This window comes from Spea bombifrons, chromosome 4 (genome assembly GCF_027358695.1).
Source record: "Spea bombifrons isolate aSpeBom1 chromosome 4, aSpeBom1.2.pri, whole genome shotgun sequence".
NCBI classification, from domain to species: domain Eukaryota; kingdom Metazoa; phylum Chordata; class Amphibia; order Anura; family Pelobatidae; genus Spea; species Spea bombifrons.
The window spans coordinates 75,789,065-75,809,689 of record NC_071090.1 but is presented as its reverse complement, the minus strand read 5'-3'; the positions used below and the strand labels follow the sequence as shown (position 1 = coordinate 75,809,689).

The window sequence follows — 20,625 nt, the reverse complement described above, 5'->3', positions numbered from 1 at the left end:
CTCATCCATGATAACCTGGTCAACTATATGCTTCTACTCCTCACATGGCTCACTCTTTCTTCTATTTCTTCCACCTAGTCTGTTGCTATATGTCTCACTTTTCTTCTGCTTTTATGTAAACTTTTCTCCCTTCTAGAATCCCTTTTTGTATAAGACCTGTCGTCTAGCTATAAAGAGTTTTATAGCATAGCGGTATTAGGCCATTCTAATTCATGGTGAACACCTTGAAAACCGACATGACACATATACAATCTCATGTTGCAGTTTCCACACTCCTGTCAACTGCTTTACAAGGACCTGCTACCTCTTATTCTGTTCCTCCTTTTTCCACTATCCTAGTGCGTTAACTACCCATGATCTAACACTCGCACCAAGCTAGTCTCAGTATTAGAAGCTACATGCAAGCGAATTGCCTTTAGATTTTGATTTTGAGATGTATCCTATAACTCAGTATAGAATATTGAAAGGAACGTAGACTAGCTTTCGGTTATGTGACCTAGCTGTTATGAATAACTTGCCAGCCACTTCAGTTGCAATCCAAAGCTCTACTACATAAAAGAAAGACATATACAGAAATATTTGCTGTCACGCTAACCTTTTTAATATACCGTATTTGCTCGATTATAAGATGACCCTGATTATAAGACGCCCCCCCAAATCTGAATATTAACTTATGAAAAAAAAAAGCCTGAATATAAGACGACCCTATAGGAAAAAAGTTTTACCAGTAAATGTTAGTTCATGTAAACTATGTGAACAATTGTTTGTTAATAAAAGCCATGATTGAGAAAAATATTTTGTTTTTATTTCCTTTTTTTTTTTTCCAACCTGCCCCCCCAGCTATGCACATCTGCCCCCAGGCTTGCCACTCTGCCCCAGAAATGCCTTATACCCCATATATGCCACTGTGCCCCATGATATGCCTTTTAACCCTCTAAATGCCACTGTGCCCCATGATACGCCTTTTAACCCTCTATATGCCACTGTGCCCCATGATATGCCTTTTGACCCCCTATGTGCCACTCTGCCTCCAGAAATGCCTTATACCCCTATATGCCACTCTGGCATTTAGGGGTTAAAAGGCATATTATGGGGCAGAGTGGCATATAGGGAGGTAAAAGGCATTTCAGGAGGCAGAGTGGCATTAAAGGGGTTTAAAGGCATTTCACAGAGCACTCTGCCTCCAGAAATGCCTAACACCCCACATTTAACACTCCCCCTCCCTCCTCCAAACTTACCGGTGCTTCTGAGTTGAGGGTGGGGGCGCATACCACAGGAGGATCCAGGTCCCCTGCATCTGAGCCCCCGTGCTTAGTCCGGGCAGCATGTAGAGCTCCACGCGAATCGCGTAGAGCTCTACACGCTGCCCGGACTAAGCACCGGGGACTCAGAAGCACCGGTAAGTTGGAGGTCCCCTGCATCCTCCTGTGTTATGCCCCCCCCTCCAACTTACCAGTGCTTCTGAGTCCCCAGTGCTTAGTCGGGGCAGCGTGTAGAGCTCTACGCGATTGTATCGTGTAGAGCTCTACGCGATTGTATCGTGTAGAGCTCTACGCGATTGTATCGCGTAGAGCTCTACACGCAGCCCGGACTAAGCACCGGGGACTCAGAAGCACCGGTAAGTTGGGTCGGGGTTAACACAGGAGGATCCAGGTCCCCTGCATCTGGGTCCCCAGTGCTTAGTCCGGGAAGCATTTGCTCTGGAAAAAACCTCGTCTTATAATCGAGCAAATACGGTATTAAATATAATTATCCAAAATCAAGGAAACATATAAATTGTCATAACAAATACAATGTTATAATAATAATAGAAATAACACATCTTTATCATCAAAGACATATTGACCTCTGATTAATTTTCCTTTAGTTCAATTATATATTTACCGGTAAAAGCAACCCGCTGGTAGAGGCAGTTGTACGCAATTTGAGGTAAGTGCACCTTCAAATTCTCTTTTTAAAAAAAAAAAAAAAAAAATGACATATGGGGAATGGAACACTGCTAAATAACTTCATTGTGCAATAAAATAACTTATTTTATTGTACATTCTTTATGCATTAAACCAAGACATTTTTATAGTCTACTTTATCCCAGTATTACCAGGCAACCATCAACTGGGTCACATGGTCCTTTGCAAGATTTTCCTATGCAATACTAGTTAAGGTGCAAAGGAGATAAGCTGCTATAGTAAACCATGTCCAACATTAATATATTTTACCCATAGTGTAAGTAACCTAAGCATGTAGTGGGGAATACACAACATGACGATGCTTTGCCTTGTAATGTGTCACTTTACATGTGCCCTCTAATTCAGCTTTTAATCACATATCTGTCCCTCACAGTCAAAGACCCAATACTATTGTCGAGGCATCGGTGGAGCTCTATTTTTCAGGCACAGCTATGGAGAAGACCGCAATTATCAAAGAAATACTAGCAAACAAATCTATATTTAGTAATAGGAGTATCATACTGGATCCTTTATCATTAGAACCACAAGGTGAGTCAATAAGTTAAAATGCACTATAGTACCTACAACGTTATGTAATGAAAACTTTTATCAAACAATTATTAAAATGTCATAATATTTACAACAAATGGCAATTAGAATTAAACTCAGAGCAGAATTGGAAAGTTGCCTTAATATAGCTCACTAATGGTACCTTAGTGGTCCTCTGTTACACCCATAGCAGTAAAAGGATCCCAAGATGTCCCCTAATATCTAAGAGACATGTCCCTAATATCAAATAATTATTTGCCCTGCTTTACTAAAATGTATTTAATAGAGGTTCCAATCCACATCTAACTGGGCTAATCAACATAAAAGCCTTTTATGATATATAAGCCTGTGATTAGGGACACAGTCCTTAAGTGCACATTAGGGGAGAGATTAGTCTATTTGTACAGATGTTAGAAACATAGAAGGTGACGGCTGATAAGAACCATTCGGCCCATCCAGTCTGCCCAACCTCTGAATACTTTCCTTAGTCCCTGGCCTTATCCTATATCTAGCTTAGCCTTATGCCTATCCCATTCTTGCTTAAATGTCTTCACTGCATTAACATCTACCTGGATGGCTATTCCATGCATCCACTACCCTTTCATTAAAGTAATATTTCCTGCTGTTACTTTTAAACCTTTGGCCCTCTAGCTTAAGACTATGGGTTTTTATGCCCTAGATGCGTTACACCACATTAAATGCCAGTTGCCACAGCTCTGACCATTTTTTTCCACTTTACCCAAATCACTTGCCACTTGACTTATCCCTCCAGGAACAACAACTATGTTTTGATTATTGAGCTATGAGGAGACAGCTATTCCTTTCCTGTTGATTTCAGTTTAATTCTGGTTTTTGTTCAATAATTGAGAATTTTAAAGAATTATTTTGTAAAAATGATTATTTATTTAAATCATTTTCTAAGAGTGACAGTGCTGATACATGAATTACAAATACATCAAATACTTAAACACTCAAATACTTCTGCCATTGTTTGTCCTGAGCACAATTACAGTCTAGTAACCGTATATATAAAAACTAAAAAGGCAAAGACTACAGCTGTCCTTACGTTTAACACACTTTTTTGTTATAAAAGTGCTTTGAACTCATTTTGCATTTAAGATGTGCAATTTAAGGTTACATTGTAAAAAGTTACAATTTCAACAGGGTCATTAGCATTTACTGTAAAAGTATAAAGCAGCCATCACACGTTACCAATGTAAGAAAGAGTTTCTAAAGGATGTCCAACTAATCCATGTTATATCATACCCATCACACAGTTTGAGAATTTGTTAGTATGCAAAACAGTGGCCAGTTCCCTAGTTTCATTGTGGGGGCATAACTAGAAACTTGCGAAAATTGCCCCGGGGCACCCCACCAACACACACTCCATCTTACACATTCATGTTCACACACCTACACATCCATGCTCACACGCATACAATTACACATCCATGCTCACACTCACACACAATTACACATCCATGCTCACACTCACTCACACTCACACACACAATTACACATCTATACATATATATACATGTACACAAACACATATACATACAGCCCTCCCTGATTACCTCTCACCGCTCCAGCAGCTTTATCTTCAGTTGCTCGTACTGTGCAGGCAGCCTCTGTTTCACCGCGGGGACACGTGACCCCGATACGCTCCTGTCTTCCCGTGCCTGTTCAAAATAGTTTAGGAAGGGCCCTTCTGACCTGGAGCGGTGTGGTCAAAAGTCAGAAAGGCTCTTTCTAAACAATTTTGAACCAGTACGAGGAGACAGGAAGTTATGCCTGTGGTTACGCCAGTGTATCATTGCCCATAGGTCGAATGTCGGCTAAGAAAATTAGGAGTTGAAGTCCCGAAGAGACACTACAAACTCCATATTAATGCATAAGGTTTTGGTATAGGATGTCCAACAAGCTCACAAGTTTAAAGATCAGGTGTCCACATACTTTTAGTCGCATAGCTTTAGTGGGTGATAGTGAAACAAAAACAAAACAAGGGAATTTCATAGAACAGGTGCAGCCTGTGACACAGGTACTGTAGGAATGCACCAGTTTGAGGTCTTCAGCAGTGTAAAAGACTGTAGAGTGGGCCAAAAGTATAAGGAAGGAGAATTGACCTTTAGATTTAGGAGGGGACAATTACTTAGCACTGTCTCTGTGATTGAAACTGGCAATATGTTTTGTAGGCCATATAAACCTAAGCGTTTGTTCTTCCATTACTGGATCTCGCATACAATTTATGTACAGTGTGATAAAATCATGTGCAGCTTCTCATCTAATACTTTTTTATTGCCAGTGGGTATTACTGTGATGTTCACACTCAAGCAGGATTACACTTCAGACCTCTCAAACAGCTCATCAGATGGCGCACTTACTCTAAGAAATAAACTCCTAAACTTGGTGTGTATACTTTCATTTGACTTGAATAAAATATCTGTCATTCTTAGATGAATGCACACTATTTTTGCTCTCTTGAGTGTATAAGTGTACCCCACAAATGCAATTTAAGGCATGTTTTTTTTTCCCAATTTTATATATGGTCCCATTTATTCTTTATTCATTCCTCTTGCCTTTTCTTTGTAATACTTGTTTACAAATGAAATGTAAACCAATATATTATTTTTATAATATATTTATTATTTTTAAACTCATAGAATACATTCAGTACTTAAACTTGGAGTTGTTTCAATCTATTTGGCTTTTAACAAAAATAGTATCTCCAAGAGCAAACTTGTTTACTCAGTGTTGTTAAGAGCTCTAAATGGGAAATATTGGTGACTATGGTTTTTAAATTATAATTACAATTTGAACTTGGTGCTATACTATATATATATATATATATATATATATATATATATATATATATATATATATATATATATATAGTAACATATTGATACACTATTTGACTGACAGAGATATTTTTTATTTTATTTTCCAGCTAACACCACTCCTTGGACAAAGTTATGGAGAACATCTACTCCCCCCAGCAGTAAATTTTACGTATGACCAATATAACTATTTGGGGGTTACATATATTTATCTATGCTTGTGCACTTACACTACTGGTTATTTACCCTTAAGGGTTATTTTTTTATGTTTGATTATTATTTATATTTTTTAAATCCATTGAATTATATTTTTTTATTTTAGTGTTAGGGTTACTTATCAGGGAATTTTAGTGGTAGGATTATGGAGTAGAGAAGCTTCGGGTTACGTCAAGGGTGAAACTAGTGAGCTAAGGGCCCTGGTGCAATATAGCTTGTAGGTCCTTCCAAAATATTTCTTTTTACAATAAACACAATTCTAAATAAATTAAACAAATACAAATGTATTTAAAGAAAAAATAAGTCTTAAGTCTTATATTTCTCCTGTGTCTTTTTCTACCCCCTATCGTATACCCAGCCCGCTTTCAGATCTCCCACCCCGTCATATGCTTTTCCTTCAAGTCTGTATCATAACCCTCATCTCCTGTTTTGTAATTTTTTTTAAAGCTTGCTTATATTATTGTATACACTAACATATTCATACACACACACACACACAAATAGACATATATATACAGACAGCCACATATACATACACAAATATACTTCCACATACATACTGTACACACACACATACCCCTACCTTTGCTGACAGGTCTCTCTTGGTCCTCCTCAATCCTTGCACAGTGCCTGACGTCAAATACACCCTATAAAATCCCAAAAACATGACATATCTATGCATGTGGTGCTTGGTTATATCCAGGAAATATTGTTGAATGCAAATTAAGATTTTTTGCTGTATTTGCACATATTCTTTTAAAGAAATCAACCGTGATGCCAAATTATAGCATATAGAAATGAGAATGATTTCAGAAGAAAGCCCTAGTCCTGAAAAAAAAATCTATATATAGTTTGTGTGGGTAAAGTAAATAAGAGTGGGAAGTGTACACTGCCCTTACACGCACATATACATGTACACTGCCCTTACACACACACACACACACAAGTACACTGCCCTTACACACACACATACATCATACCTCCCAACATTTCAAAATGTGAAACAGGGACACAAAAAAAAGAAAAAAAAAACCTCACGGAACTCACCAATACAAGCAATTGCACTTTACAATGTCGCACTCACATCGCCACTTAAAACACTTTATTTTTGTCAGGAATCATGCATATTAGCAGAGTGGCATATAAGGGGTTAAAAGGCATTTCTGCAGGCAGAGTGGCATAAAGGGGGTTGAAAGGCATATCATGGGGTACTCTGCCTTCAGAAAAGCCTTATGCCCCCCATATAACACTAAACCCCCCCGACTTACCACTGCTTCTTGATGTCTGGTGAGTGCAGCGGGTGGAGGCCGTTCATGAAAGTAAAGGGGCCAGTCAATGGCCGCGCCTCAGCACGAAGAGCTGAGGCACGGCCATTGGGTACGGGTGTGTGCACGCCAGCCGCTTTAATTTCATCAGACGCCGGAAGTGGCTTTCATCCCGTTCTCAGCCACTCAGCGTCTGCAAACGGGATTGAAAGCCTCTTCCGGCCAAGAATTGACAGACTGAGACAAACCGATACATTAGGAGGTGAGAGCCCTGCTCACAAGCTTACAATCTTGTTTGCAGTAACTAACATCATGCATTGCATCAAAACTGTGTTTTTCAGATACAAAAGTTTTGAAATCTAGATTCTACTCATGCATTCCTTTAATCACAGTTTTCCTTTCTGACTCTAGTAACAGCACAGGCTCAGCAGCCGCAAGAATTGAGTATAAACTCAACGCCTCAATTCAAGTTGAAAATTTGAAAATATTAAACTCACTTCTGCAGTACAAAGATTTCCCTGACCTTATACGTAAAGCATCTCTGGACGTCAATGGTAAGTTAATACATAATAGGTCTTTAGTAACAGCTGCTTTAGAAATTATAATTCTTTATTAAACACCAAATTATGCAGCAGTATACCATTTAACCCCTTCAGCACCGGGACGTACCTGGTACTTCCTGGTTACTGGTCACCGGTAGACCGGGACGTACCAGGTACGTCTCCTCCAAAAAACGCCCCCACATCACCACGATCGCGGTGATCGTGGAGGCGCTGCTGCTGCTGTCTGCCCAGGAGTTCTGGGCAGACAGCACAGCCTCTCTAAACCCGCCCCCAAGCCTACGATCACTCCCACGGAGTGATTTTGTAGGCAGAAACAGCGATTGCAGAAAGATCTGCAATCGCGGTTTCAGCTGCCACAGGCAGCTTCAGGGAAAGGGGGGGGTGTTGAATGGGTCCCCACACAAGTGTGGGGGCCTGATCCAACACCCCCCTGCTGCCTGATCGCTCCTTGAGAGCGTCAGTGCAGCGTTAACCCCTTCAATGCCGCGATCGCGGCATTGAATGCCGCGATCGCGGCATTGAATGCCGCGATCGCGGCATTGAAGGGGTTAATTTCCGTTTTGTAGGGGGCTCTGCTGCTGGTGGTCTGCCTGGAAACCCAGGCAGACCAGCAACAGCAAAAACGAGCCCCAGAAGTCCTCTGATCAGTCCTGTAGGACTGATCAGAGAGACTCCTCCCCTACAATCTCCAGTCTGTTGGAGATTGTGTCCCAGCTGCCAGAGGCAGCTTCAGGGACAGGGAGACAGGGTTCTTTGGTCTCCACATAAGTGTGGAGACCAGCCCCCCCACCCTCACCCTTCCTCAGTTAACCCCTACCCCCCCTCTTCCTCAATTAACCCCTTCAATGCTGCGATTGTGTATGACCCCCATCGCAGCATTGCAAGGGTTAATATTAGTCCCCACAAGCTTGTGGGGACTAAATACCAGTCAATGCTGTGCTTCAATGGAGCATCAGCATTGAAAGAGTTAAAAAAAAATGTAAAAAATAATAATAATAAAAAAAAAATAAAAAAAAAATTAATTTAAAAAAATTAATAAAATAATAATAATAATAATAAAAAAATAACAGCACTGACCTGAAAGTCCAGGGTGCTTCCAGGTCAAATGCTGGGCTGATCAGATCGCTCCTGGCCAATAGGAGTGATCGGATCATTATGGCAGCCCACGGATGACCCTGCTCTACAAAGAGAGAGGGGTCATCTAGGTTAATTATGAAAAAACACAAATTATTAATTAATAAAAAAATCATAATTATTACCTGATCACTTGTCGGTGACATTTTAAGTCGCTGATTATTGATCGTTCTCCCTGATTGATGTCAGCGGCCTAAACCTGTCACTTACAAGTAATCTGATAAAAAAAAATATTTAAAAAAATGTAAATGCACATGTTCCAGTTTTGCCCTCATAGCTTCCTAAAAAAATGCATGAACCATGCATGTGAGGCCTTGTTGGACTCATGGGATGTTGGTGAACAAAATGTGGTGTTTTCTTCCACTGTTGCACTTATGGTGTGCAAGAAATTCAGTGCAACATTGAAATGTATGCGTTAAAAATGCAATAAAATAATGTCCCTGTGAAGTTTGGCAGACATCAGTGAAGAAATGGCTGGCTGAAAACTGTCAAAACTACCCTAGTTGAACACCTTGACTTGTCTACTGTTCATAAATATATACTTTTATGGGGTAATTTACATTGGGGGGCTTCCAAAATGTCCCAAATGGGATATGGGCCCAGGAAACCAATTTCTGAAAATTCCAAATGTGAAAACGAAAATGCGCATGTTCCAGTTTTGCCCTCATAGCTTCCTCAAAAATTGCATGAACCATGCAGGTGAGGCCTTGTTGGAACCGGGGGATGTTGGTGAACACAATTTGGTGTTTTTTTCTGCAGTTGCACATATTCTATACAAAATATAATATAAAATCTAAAGCAACATTGCAACATATGCAAAAAAAACCAAAAAAATATAAAAATACCTCAAAATTTGGCAGCAATTGGCGATAAAATCCCTGTTTGAAAAGTGTCAAAATGACCCTAGTTGTACACCTTGACTTATCTACTGTTCATAAACATATAATTTTGGGGGGATAATCAGTATCTGTGACATCTATTGCAGTTATTAGACTACCATGCCAAGTTTGAAAAAAATTACATTTCAAAAACGTAATGCATGCCTTGCAATATTTGCCCTATACTGGTCAAAATAGATAAAAATCCTGGCCATGTTGGGTGGTTTCCAAATCAGGACAACTTAATGAATATATTTGGGATAATTTTTTCCCATTGGTTCAATGTGTGTACAATTTGTATGTATACAAAACTGTAAAAAAAATGCGTTTTTTTCATTTCCCCCCCACTTTTTCCAGTTTATTTCAAATAAAACAATGTACTACCCAGCTTAATATGGTTTCAAATGAAAGCCCTACTTGTGCTGAAAAAAACAATATATGATTTGTGTGGGTGCACCACTTGATAAGAGAGAAATTACAGTTGAAGAAAGACATGGCAAAAACACAAAAACGGCTCCGGTCCTTTAGCGACACCCTAGCTTAAAAATCCCGGTCCTGAAGGGGTTAAATGGGGTGATTAAACATATACATAACAAATAACCATTAAGGGGTTATGAGGGCCCTGCTCATGATCTTAAAATCTAAAGGAATTATATGGATAATTGAAACAAAAGGATGAGTGAAAAGAGGGAGTTGTGGCTCACTTGTAGCAGTAATTGGGGGTAAGTGGTTTCAAGATGCAAAAGAGGATGTACAGTGGTAAGAAAAAGTATGTGAACCCTTTGGAATTATCTGGTTTTCTGCATTGTTTATAAAATGTGATCTGATCTACATGTAAATCACAAGTATATAGAAACACAATGTGCTTAAGCTAAAATGCACAATCATAATCTTTCACTTTTTGAACACACTCATTAAATATTAACAGTGCTGGTGGAAAAAGTAAGTAAACCCTTGGATTTAATAACTGGTCAAACCTTCTCAGGGCCGGCCGAAGACTTAACGCCGCCTGGGGCGAAGTTTAAAACGCCGCCCCCCCCCCCCGCCGACGCCGGGGGGGGGCGTTATTTTAAACTTCGCCGACGCCATTATCTACCCCCGCCCCCCCCGGTACTTACCTTTAAACAGTCCTGCGGCGAGTCTCCCTGCTCTGCCACGGTGCCGGCTTGTAATGCTGAGCGCCGGATATTGACGTCACTTCCGGCGCTCTGCATTACAAGCCGGCACCGGGACCGAACAGGGAGACTCGCCGCAGAGGAGAGAGAGAGAGAGGGGCGCCGAGCGGGTAAGCGAAAACCACTCGGTGCCCCTCTCTCTCTCCTCCGCTTCAAAAAAAAAAGCGCTTGGGGCGGCAAAGTGCAATTGCCCCAGTCTGCCCCATTATAGGGCCGGCCCTGAACCTTCTTTGGCTGCAATAACCTTAAACAATCGCTTCCGCTGAGACCTGCACAACGTTTAGGAGGAATTTTAAACCTTCCTTACAGAACTGCTTAAGACAACTTCTACTGAGATTCAACTAACAGACAACCACCCTGACAATTTCCTGTATGATATGTTGATAAGCTTGGGAATTCATTGTCCCCTTAAAGATTGATGCTTGTGTCATGGTGGTGGCTTGCAGATTGGTGGTGTTTCAGGAAAGCTACAAAAGAGGAGAGATGAATAAGAGGTCTATAGGCAGCCAGATCAGGAGGGAAAGAATGTGCATTTGAAAATAGAAAAATTTGGCCAAAAAAACCACATCCCCAAATACGCATAAGACACGAATTAAAAATCTTGCTTGTAGATCTGCTAAAGTAGTCCAAATGAGGTTGAATAAATTTTGTGTCTATTTTGCAAGGAGCCTGCTTCATGATGTTGGCTTGCAGATGGCTTGCGGTGTTGCTGTTTCAGGAAAGCTTTTTCTATTTTGCATGGAGGCTTACTTAATGTGGTGGCAACTTGCAGATGGCTGTAGTGTTTTCTATTTTGCAAGTAGTCTGGAACAAGATGGTGGCTTGTAGATGACTTGTAATGTTTCAGCAAATCAACAAGAGGGGAAAAAAATGAGTCTGAAATAGTTCAAAGAATGGGAGGAAGATTTGTGGAAATTATCTGCATAAGGATAGTGGAACATCATACTGGGAAATGAAAAAATACCCAAAATCAGTCCCAAAGAAATAATTTTAGTTATATGAAAATAATTTCATTTACTTGCATTAATACTAATAATAATTTCATGGCATAAACAGGAGCCTTGCTACTTAGCAGAATGTGGATCAAAGAAGGTCTTGACTATGCCTCCAACACAGGGGGAGAGTAGAAAATAAATGATACATTTGTTTAATAAAATATTAACCGTGCAAAATAAAATGCTGGAAAGGGGATACTCAAATGAATGAGAGTCTGACTGTCTCAGGCAGTAGCTCATTCCACATTCTACTACAAGTTAAAGCAGGGCCTGTCTGTTTCTTGGTTTGGGCTTCCCTTTCCCAGGTTGTATGAGGGAGCATATATGTGTTTCATCAGAAACGTGCCATTTTTGATGTCCCAAGAAGTAAAAAGGTCATAATACCTCTGGTGCTGTCCTGGGATGACCCAGGGCAGCACCCCCAGCTGCCCCCTCCACAGCCACTGTTCTCATTGCTCCATACCCTAGCACAGTCTTCCACGGTGTAAATGGGTTGGTTGGGGAGATCAGAGTGTAACTATCCCATCCAGCAACAGCACACTAGGGGTGCGATCTGTCCAAACATTTTGTAATAGGGGGAAATCACTGTTCATCTACCAGGCATGATCCTGCCTAAAACCCTGCTACTTCCCACTTTTATCTGAACAGTTATTTTGGAAAGAAATGTATCTTACATTATCTTGTCTTTTCAGGCATGAAACCCAACCTAGAGGTATTTACGTTATCACCAAGATTTACCAACAAAAAATATTCCACTGATTTGGCTAACAGAAGCAGCCCAGCATTCAATGAGCTAGAACGGGTCATTACAAACGCCGTAAGTTATAGCTTAAAAGCCCATTTTTGTATTATGAACAGCTAATTGAAGAATTGCACTCGTGTATGAAAAGATAACTATGACAAAAAGACAAATATATTCAGATAACCATGTGAGTGTAGCAATTACCCCACAGGAAGGAAGCCTACACCTCTTCCAAGAAAGTTCTAAAATGAAAAGAGGGTATCAATTCCAAACATAATGGTATCTGTCCTAAAAAAAGATATCTTAAGTGGTATAATTCCCAAGAGCAAAAGCTGAACATGAGCCCTAAAATGAGGAGGAAGACCTATGTTAACAAGGTGGAGGTTAGATTTATGAAATACAGAGAAAAAGATTTGTATTATTACATTTTACTTAGAGTAAACATCATATTCCATAGCATTATACCAGCAAGAACTGTATGAATTAAAGTCACAGCAAGGAGGAACACGTTTCCCAGCTTTAGTTATGAAAAGACATTCTGTTCCAAATCTTACAGGATCAAATATACTAACTGCATTCATTTTCAGCTTGATTCTATCATGTTAAATTGCATTTACAGATAAATCTGAAAATTATGGATACTTCTGCATCAGTTTTCCCAGTCAAAAATCACACAAATAAAATAGATCCAAAATTATTATTATTTTCTTTTATTTATATAATGTCAACAATTTATGCAGCGCTTAATACAATATATATATTCAAGGAGTAAGATGAGAATTGACAGACTAAGACAAACCGATACAATAGGTGGAGAGAGCCCTGCTCGCAAGCTTACAATCTTGAGGGATCTGTTCATTTGATCAATAAAGGGGGAACTGTAGGTATCATATATTCAGCAATGTAGGTCATATAAGGGAAATTCAATACTGCCAATGTCTAAAAAAATCTGTATTGGGTCCAATGTCTTATTAACATAATTGCCTATATAATTTATAATTGCTGATATATAATATACAGTAAGTGGTTTCATTTACATGTTTTGTTCCTTGATCAGTTTTCTACAGTCCTGAAAAGACAAAACCTGGACCAAGTGGTAATAGCATCATTCAGGTGAGAAATATGTCTTCAGAACCAAAATGTCACATCTGAGGAAAAAAACTATTAAATACTAAAAATCACTTGTGTTCACAACTATTATCTAGTCAAGGCATTTCTTACAATAAATCGTTTTGGAATCTTACTGTGAGCCCAAGTAGGAAATTGAAAGTGTCTTATGGTCTATCTGCAGGTGCTTTTACGGATTTTTTAGCTAGATTATAAATTGTTTAAAACCATCCGCTATTACAGATTTGGGCAAACTGACAGAAAAATGGCCACTTGAATTATATAATTATCAGTTTGTTCAATCTCACTTGACATATTGAAGAACACCACCCACAGTGTTTGTGTTTAGGCACTGTGATGGCTAAGATTCCAGCAGTACCTATAATCAACACTAAAAAAAACGCTGGAGCGCTGATTAAAAAAAAAAGGGAAATTCTCAGGACTGGGTCTTGTTCGCTCGTTCTCCTATTTCAAATAGGAGCCAGGAAGAGTGTGTGCCCAGGCTAAGGAAGAAGTAGGGGGAGGTATAGCCTCCAAAAGCATTGGAAGGGGCTTGGAAAGTGGGTGAGACATATGCCCTACGTGGCCATCTTGTTGCATATTCAAACAGAGCACCATATCATGAGGTTCTCAGTTAATGTATTGCAAGGTCATAAGGTGACTGGATGGTCCTGCTCCTGGCTTTACCTCTAGCCACGCTCCCAACAAAAGTGCCAAAAGTGGCACCTGAAATACATACATACATACATACAGATCACACACAAAATATTTATTCTTTCTACAATATAGGGACGGATCGGTCATCGCCGACACAGAGCTGACATTTCCCACGCAGATCACAACTTCAGATGAGGTGGCTAATGTAATAGTAAGAAACACTGATATTCTGAGATATTCTGATCTGGAGTTGGATCCTGCGTCTCTCAGTAAGTGAACAGCTTCTTCTATATTTATGTATTTTGCCTGTCTGCTACCTTGAAGGATAGAACAATATTGTGTGCAGAATTCTAATTTTTTCCATCATTTCAGATAAACCACAAGATATACCTACAACCAGCACATCCTTTCCAAGTTATGGAGTGGCCATTATTGTCATGGGTATCATAGCCATTATAGCTCTCATCGTGGTGGTATTGTTGGTAAGTTCTAGTTCAAGTAAAAGTCACATAATCAGTACCCAGATGGCAATGTGCATCTTATTTAACAAAATGCATATGTGCTGACTCGTGAATATGCTAGCAACAGTAAACATATTTCTGTGCAGAAATCACATATATATTTAGATATTCATCTAACTTAAATGTACTTTACATAATTATTATGCATAACTCATTTTTTACATATGTTTGGTACAATTCTAATGATTTATTCACAATCCTGTCTCATCAATGCTGACAAAGACTATGGTATCATCCACAACAACAAGGCAACAAACACCATTTATAATCTTGTGAAAAAGAAAGTACACCATCTTTGAATTCTATGATTTTACATATGGGGCATAATCATCTGTTCCTTATCAGGTCTAAAAATTAAGTAAATACAACCTCATATAAACACATGACATATTACACCATGTCATGCAAAATGGAAGAGCCATCTGTGAAAAATAAAGTACCCTTACTGTTTCCATATTAAATAAGATGCTAAGCACAAGACAGGTGCTTCTAATCAAATGCCCTTGATTAATCGATCATCAGCAAGTGTGACCACATCTATAAAAGCCGAAGTTTTAGCAGTGTACTGGTCTGTATTCAGGTGTGTGTTAACACAATGCCAAAAATGGAAAGACATCAGCGATGGTCTTAGAATTAGTTGTTGCTGCCTTTCAATCCGGGAAGGCATATAAAATCATTTCCAAAAAATCCATAATTCTATAGTGAGAAAGATTACTCAAAAGTGGAAAACATTCAAGACAGTTGCCAATCTTTCCAGGAATGGACGACCCAGCAAATTCACCACAAGGTCAGGCCGTGCAATGCTCAGAGAAATTGCAAAAAACCCCATGAGTTATTTCTAAGACTCAGTTAGCGTGTTAAATGATAAATTTCATGACATTACAATTAAAAAAAGACTGAGTAAGTATGGATTGTTTGGAAGAGTTGCCAGGAGAAACCCTCTTCTCTCTAAAAAGAACATGGCAGCACGGCTTATGTTTACTAAGTTGCATCTGAACAAACCACAAGACTTCTGGAACAATGTCCTTTGGACAGACGAGATGTTTGGCCAGTATGCACAGTGCCACATTTGGCAAAAACCAAACACAGCATATCAGCACAAACACCTCATACCAACTGTCAAGCACAGTGGTGGAGAGGTGATGATTTGGGTCTTTTTTTTTGCAGCCGCAGGACCTGGAAACCTTGCAGTCATTTAGTCAACTATACATTCCTCTGTGTATCAAGTATTTTGTCCAACAGCTGAAGCTTGGCTGAAATTGGGTCATGCAATAGGACAAATGATCCCAATCACACCAGCAAATCTACAAAATATTGGTTGAAAAAGAAAAGTGTTGTAATGGTCCAGTCTTCAACCCAATTGAAATGCTGTGGCGGGACCTTAAGCGAGCTGTGCATAAACAAATGCCCCCAAACCTCAGTGTACTGAAGCAATGTTGTAAAAAAAAAAAAAAAAAAAAAAAAAAGAGTGGGCGCAAATTCCTCCACAACGATGTGAGAGACTGATAAAGTTATACAGAAAACAATGACTTCAAGTTATTGCTGCAAAATGACTTATTGCTGCAAAATGACTTATTGCTGCAAAATGACTGCTTTACAATGGCTTCTCCATTTTGGCTTTATTTTTGTTGAATAAATCACAGTGCACAATTTCTTGTGTTTTTGGTCATCTGAGGTTGTATTTACCTAATTGTTAAACATGCTAAAGAACAGATGTGATGGAACCCTGCATCACTGGGGCCACTGGAGAGGCCTGATTGCCAGCCTCCCCCATTGACTATGGGCCCTGACTTTGTAAAGACTTCTGTGGCTACTCCCAGCAGTATATCATCCTATCACTTGCTGAGGGGATTATCTCTGGCAGACAGCCAGGATCTGCAACCAGGGAGTAACCACCATTGTTTTAGTTTAATATCAGACCCCACCCCATGGTGCACTACTATGTTGTCGTCCCCCCCTTCCCCCCAGTTCCACCACTAAAGACATTTGCCCCGGCCACACTTTGGAACTGATTCCTATTGTATTGTAAATCCTGTTACTGCCCCTGTTTTCTCTGAGAGGCAGATTAAGGGGGTGGTTTGTATCCCAATATCTTGTTTTATGTTAAAGATATATCCAGCCCTGTGCGTAAAAAATAAATCAGTCTTTGTTTTGGTTATACCCTACACTGAGTCTCAGCTAGTGACTGGGAAACCGGGGAAAGTTTGTTGTCCCAGGTTAAGGGAGCACAAGTCAGTGGAGATAGTCGCTCGGACTATCCAGCTTCGTGACAACGGATGATTGTTATGTCCCAATATGTGAAACCATAGAATTCACAGAGGGAGAGTACTTTCTTTTTCATATGACATTACATACCCGTACCTGACTGGATTTCATATGGAGCCTTCCAATTAGGACACCTGAAATGTTGGGGGATTGCACTACTTTTTATGTCCCATTTATCCTTTGTACAACACAGCAGGATATGATGCTAGACAAATTATCATCAATTAAAGTTGTAGCAAATCACATGTAAATACTAGGTAGGGATGTAAGAAGTGGGACTTAATGCTTCTTAGTACACAAGTGGTTTCTGTGAACCTGGTACTAATAGTCAGTCTAATGTTTCCACAATACTTTAACACAGCCACAAGCAACATATTTTCTGTTATTATTTCCATGCATAATTGAGTGTGTGCTCATCTCCTCCATTATATAACTTCACATGAACAGATCCGTCCCCTCAGAGGTGCAGTCCTTAACGCTGAGTTCCAGGATACAATGTTATCCCTTAGCGCTCCACCTTTTAGAGGCACATGGTGCCAGGTGGAAGTAAGCCATGGACGGTTACCATAGGGTTAATAGGCAGGTTGGGGAAATCAGTTTGAGCACTGTCATATTCAGTTGCTCAGCTTCAAGCCTTAATGCCAGGCTGTTAACTGACAGGCTGATCTTCCATGCAATGGTAGGGATTTATAGTTGGTCTGCAGATTACATAAAGAGCACAATGCTTAGGTTGTTAATGATGATCACCAGGGCAGCTGGGCCATATCAAAGTAAGGTCTGTGCACCCCCCGCAGCTGCACCTGAGGTGAGAACGGCTCTCGTCTCACCCTACCTCTGCAAAAAGGGACAAAGGTAGGAATAGGCGGGACAGAGACCCAAATTCAGGGCTGACCCGCACAAATTGGGACAGTTGGGGGGCATGTGATCATGCCAAGTCAGCCAGTACATTCTGGAATCTGGGTATGTCTGGGCATGATAGGAGTGTAATTGCTGTTAATCATATTTCCTATCATGCACAAGCAGCCACTACATGCACATCACTTACAGCCTCCCTGTGCCATGTCCCCTCCCCCACTTACACATCCATGCTATCACACACATACACTCATTCAGTCAGATACTTTTCATTCACATATAGATACGCTCACACACTCGTTTATACATTATCTTGAGTAGGTGTGGAGCGCCACTCGTGTATTAACCCTTTTCAAGTTCATTGTCTATTTGGCATCATGTAGATATACTACTTGCTGATTTATATATCATATTACATAGGCTGTCACTATCTTTTAGCGCATTTTCTTCCCATATACATATATATAAATCTGCCAAATTACTGTTTCTTACAGGCTTTGAAAACAGATTTGTGCAAGAAGCTTGCCAAGGCTTGTTCACTTAAGCCACCAGGCGATTATAGAGAATTTACTAAGTCAAGTATACCTGTTCGGGCATACAAGGTAACGCATTTTGTTTGCTATTAACAGGCTGGGTTTTATTATTTGACAAAAAAATATAAGCTGTTGTACCTATCAGAAACATTAAATCTCTCCTAAACTGTAAAAAAAAAAAAAATTTACTAAAGGCCAGGACCGTACATCGGGTTTCTAGAACCCTACGCAAACTATGCCTCCAGCAGCCCTATGCTAGTGGAGGAGCCTCCGAACACATATCTTGGCACTAAGCAGTTGACTATGTGGTTGGGCCGGATACGCCTAAGACTAATTGCATTGCGAGGAGGTATATTACAGGTGCAAGCAAGAATTTGTATTTGTTTGTGTCTTCTAGACACACATCCTTGTAGGTAATATACCCAACCTACAGTCAGATTCAGCACTGGTTCAGGGAAAGATTGTGACTGGGTTCTGTTCAGACCCTGTGCATGTGTCTGAAAAGTGCTGCCGTTGAGTTCAACAGTCAGACCGGGGGGGGGGGGGGGGGGGTCTGCTTCTGCAGGTCTTAATGCACAGAAGCACAAGACACTGATACTGGGATATAGTAGAACATCCTCTATTTTGTAAAGCTGGGGAATCTCCCTACTGACACATGGGAGATTGTAGCACCTGCTGTACACTGCGGCCTGGACACTTCTCGGATATATATAATCTATCTCACACACACCCTTATAGTTATAATTAATATTGATCATCTTTCTTTTTCTTCTAGACACATGACTCATATGAACTTAATTAATCGCCTATCAAGCTCCATGGAAATACATTCATATTCTGCAGTCTTACCTTGTCATGGTTGTATTTTGTGTAGGTTAAGTCTAGCTTTAAATTATTTACATTCCATTCATATTTTTTTTTAGATTCAACTATATGAAAACAGGCTGATTTATTACGTTAAGACATGAAGGGAAATCTTTTTAAAAAAAAAAAAAAAAGTAATTTATATAAATTCTATTAATAAATATATTCCATTATAGTAATCAAGAGAAAAATACAGCATTTCCAATAGGGTAAAGTTGTTTTCCCCTACACAGATTGTTCCCGTGCAGAAGGCTTTAAACCTCACTTGTGTTCATATGCAGATTTTCCAAAAACCATTGCAACCAAGTCCTACCTCAAGCCACATGTCCTGTTTTCTGTGTTCTTGGTCATGATGTCATGTTCTGGTACTTCACCTCTGAAAGATATGGCGCAGTGGAAGGGTGCTACAGAGGCTGTGATGACTAGGCAACAGGGGAAGGGCTGGCACCATTCATCCAAGGGGAACAAGTCCTGCCAAGTGGCCCAGTAATTGTGTCCCAAACATCATGCAATGACACGCAATATGCTCAGTGAGCACTAGCCGGTCTTATCCTACTTACACTTTCTGTTGGAGGGTGCAGATTGCTCATTCTGGTTATCCTACTTAGTCACCAAAATATGCACAGAATCCAGGTGAATTTTGGCTTTAGTTCTTTAACCCTTTTCAAATTGGGAGTAGCCCAGGTCAGCAAATGCATCCCTGCAATCCTTCCTTTGCTAAGCCCGGTTACTAGGAGGATTTTTCACCTCCTCAACAGGGTCAATAAGACATACTGTAAGGAGCCTGATTGCCCAATAGGTCAATCTGACCCCAGGAATTCCGCAAAGGGCCTGACACCCCAGGCCAGAATACACCAGAGTGCCATTATTTTACTCTTTTACAAAGGTGCATGGGGGTGGATAACTGGGGATTTAAAATCATGAACACCAATCTGCTCTGTCACAACCTGAATGTTGGCTCCTTAAAATGTCAGAAAGGTTGGAGATCAGAGTAATAAAATGTATGAAATGTATTCTTATATAAAAAAAATATCCCAATATTATGGATGTGGGATACATAGTCAGTGATATATTAAAATGTATGAAAATAATAGCATATATCCATGTGTGGTTTATGTATACATGTGCCTATAGCCACAGGTGGGCTGCATAACTCCAATCTGTGTGGTCATCAAACACTCCAGGATTTATGTGTACCCCCCCCCCCATGAAAAGTAGCTTAATAAATGTATGTACCTGTACTCAAGCTAAGATTTTCAAAAACATGTGGCCTGTTTGCAGCCTTGGCCTACAGTGAATTATAAAATGTTGTAAATGTTTTTCAGCTTTACTTTTGTAATATTTTGTTGCTGTATTAACCATGTTATAAAATGCATTTGCTAATAATTTTCAAGAATGTCCATCGTGTCTATTTCTGCGCTAATTCAGTAATGTTACCATGCTTAAAAACTTCCAGAAGCCTAATGCAGTCGGTGGGCAGAGCAACCCCCAACCACTTTGTTTGTGGCTGGAGGGAGATA

The 20,625-nt window shown here is 39.9% G+C and overlaps 1 protein-coding gene across 1 annotated transcript in view; it reads left to right on the top strand.

Moving 5' to 3' along the window:
* LOC128491409 (serine-rich adhesin for platelets-like) overlaps nt 1–19,219 on the top strand; it is a 33,235-nt gene extending 14,016 nt beyond the window's left edge. Inside the window, exons 8-18 of the mRNA XM_053463732.1 lie at nt 1,868–1,929; nt 2,341–2,495; nt 4,801–4,904; nt 5,446–5,507; nt 7,228–7,370; nt 12,254–12,378; nt 13,361–13,416; nt 14,200–14,336; nt 14,440–14,549; nt 18,203–18,310; nt 19,017–19,219. Of these exons, the coding sequence (XP_053319707.1) occupies nt 1,868–1,929; nt 2,341–2,495; nt 4,801–4,904; nt 5,446–5,507; nt 7,228–7,370; nt 12,254–12,378; nt 13,361–13,416; nt 14,200–14,336; nt 14,440–14,549; nt 18,203–18,310; nt 19,017–19,043 (1,089 nt within the window). The 3' untranslated portion in view covers nt 19,044–19,219. The remainder of the gene's footprint in view (nt 1–1,867; nt 1,930–2,340; nt 2,496–4,800; nt 4,905–5,445; nt 5,508–7,227; nt 7,371–12,253; nt 12,379–13,360; nt 13,417–14,199; nt 14,337–14,439; nt 14,550–18,202; nt 18,311–19,016) is intronic.
* The last annotated feature ends 1,406 nt before the right edge of the window (nt 19,220–20,625 follow it).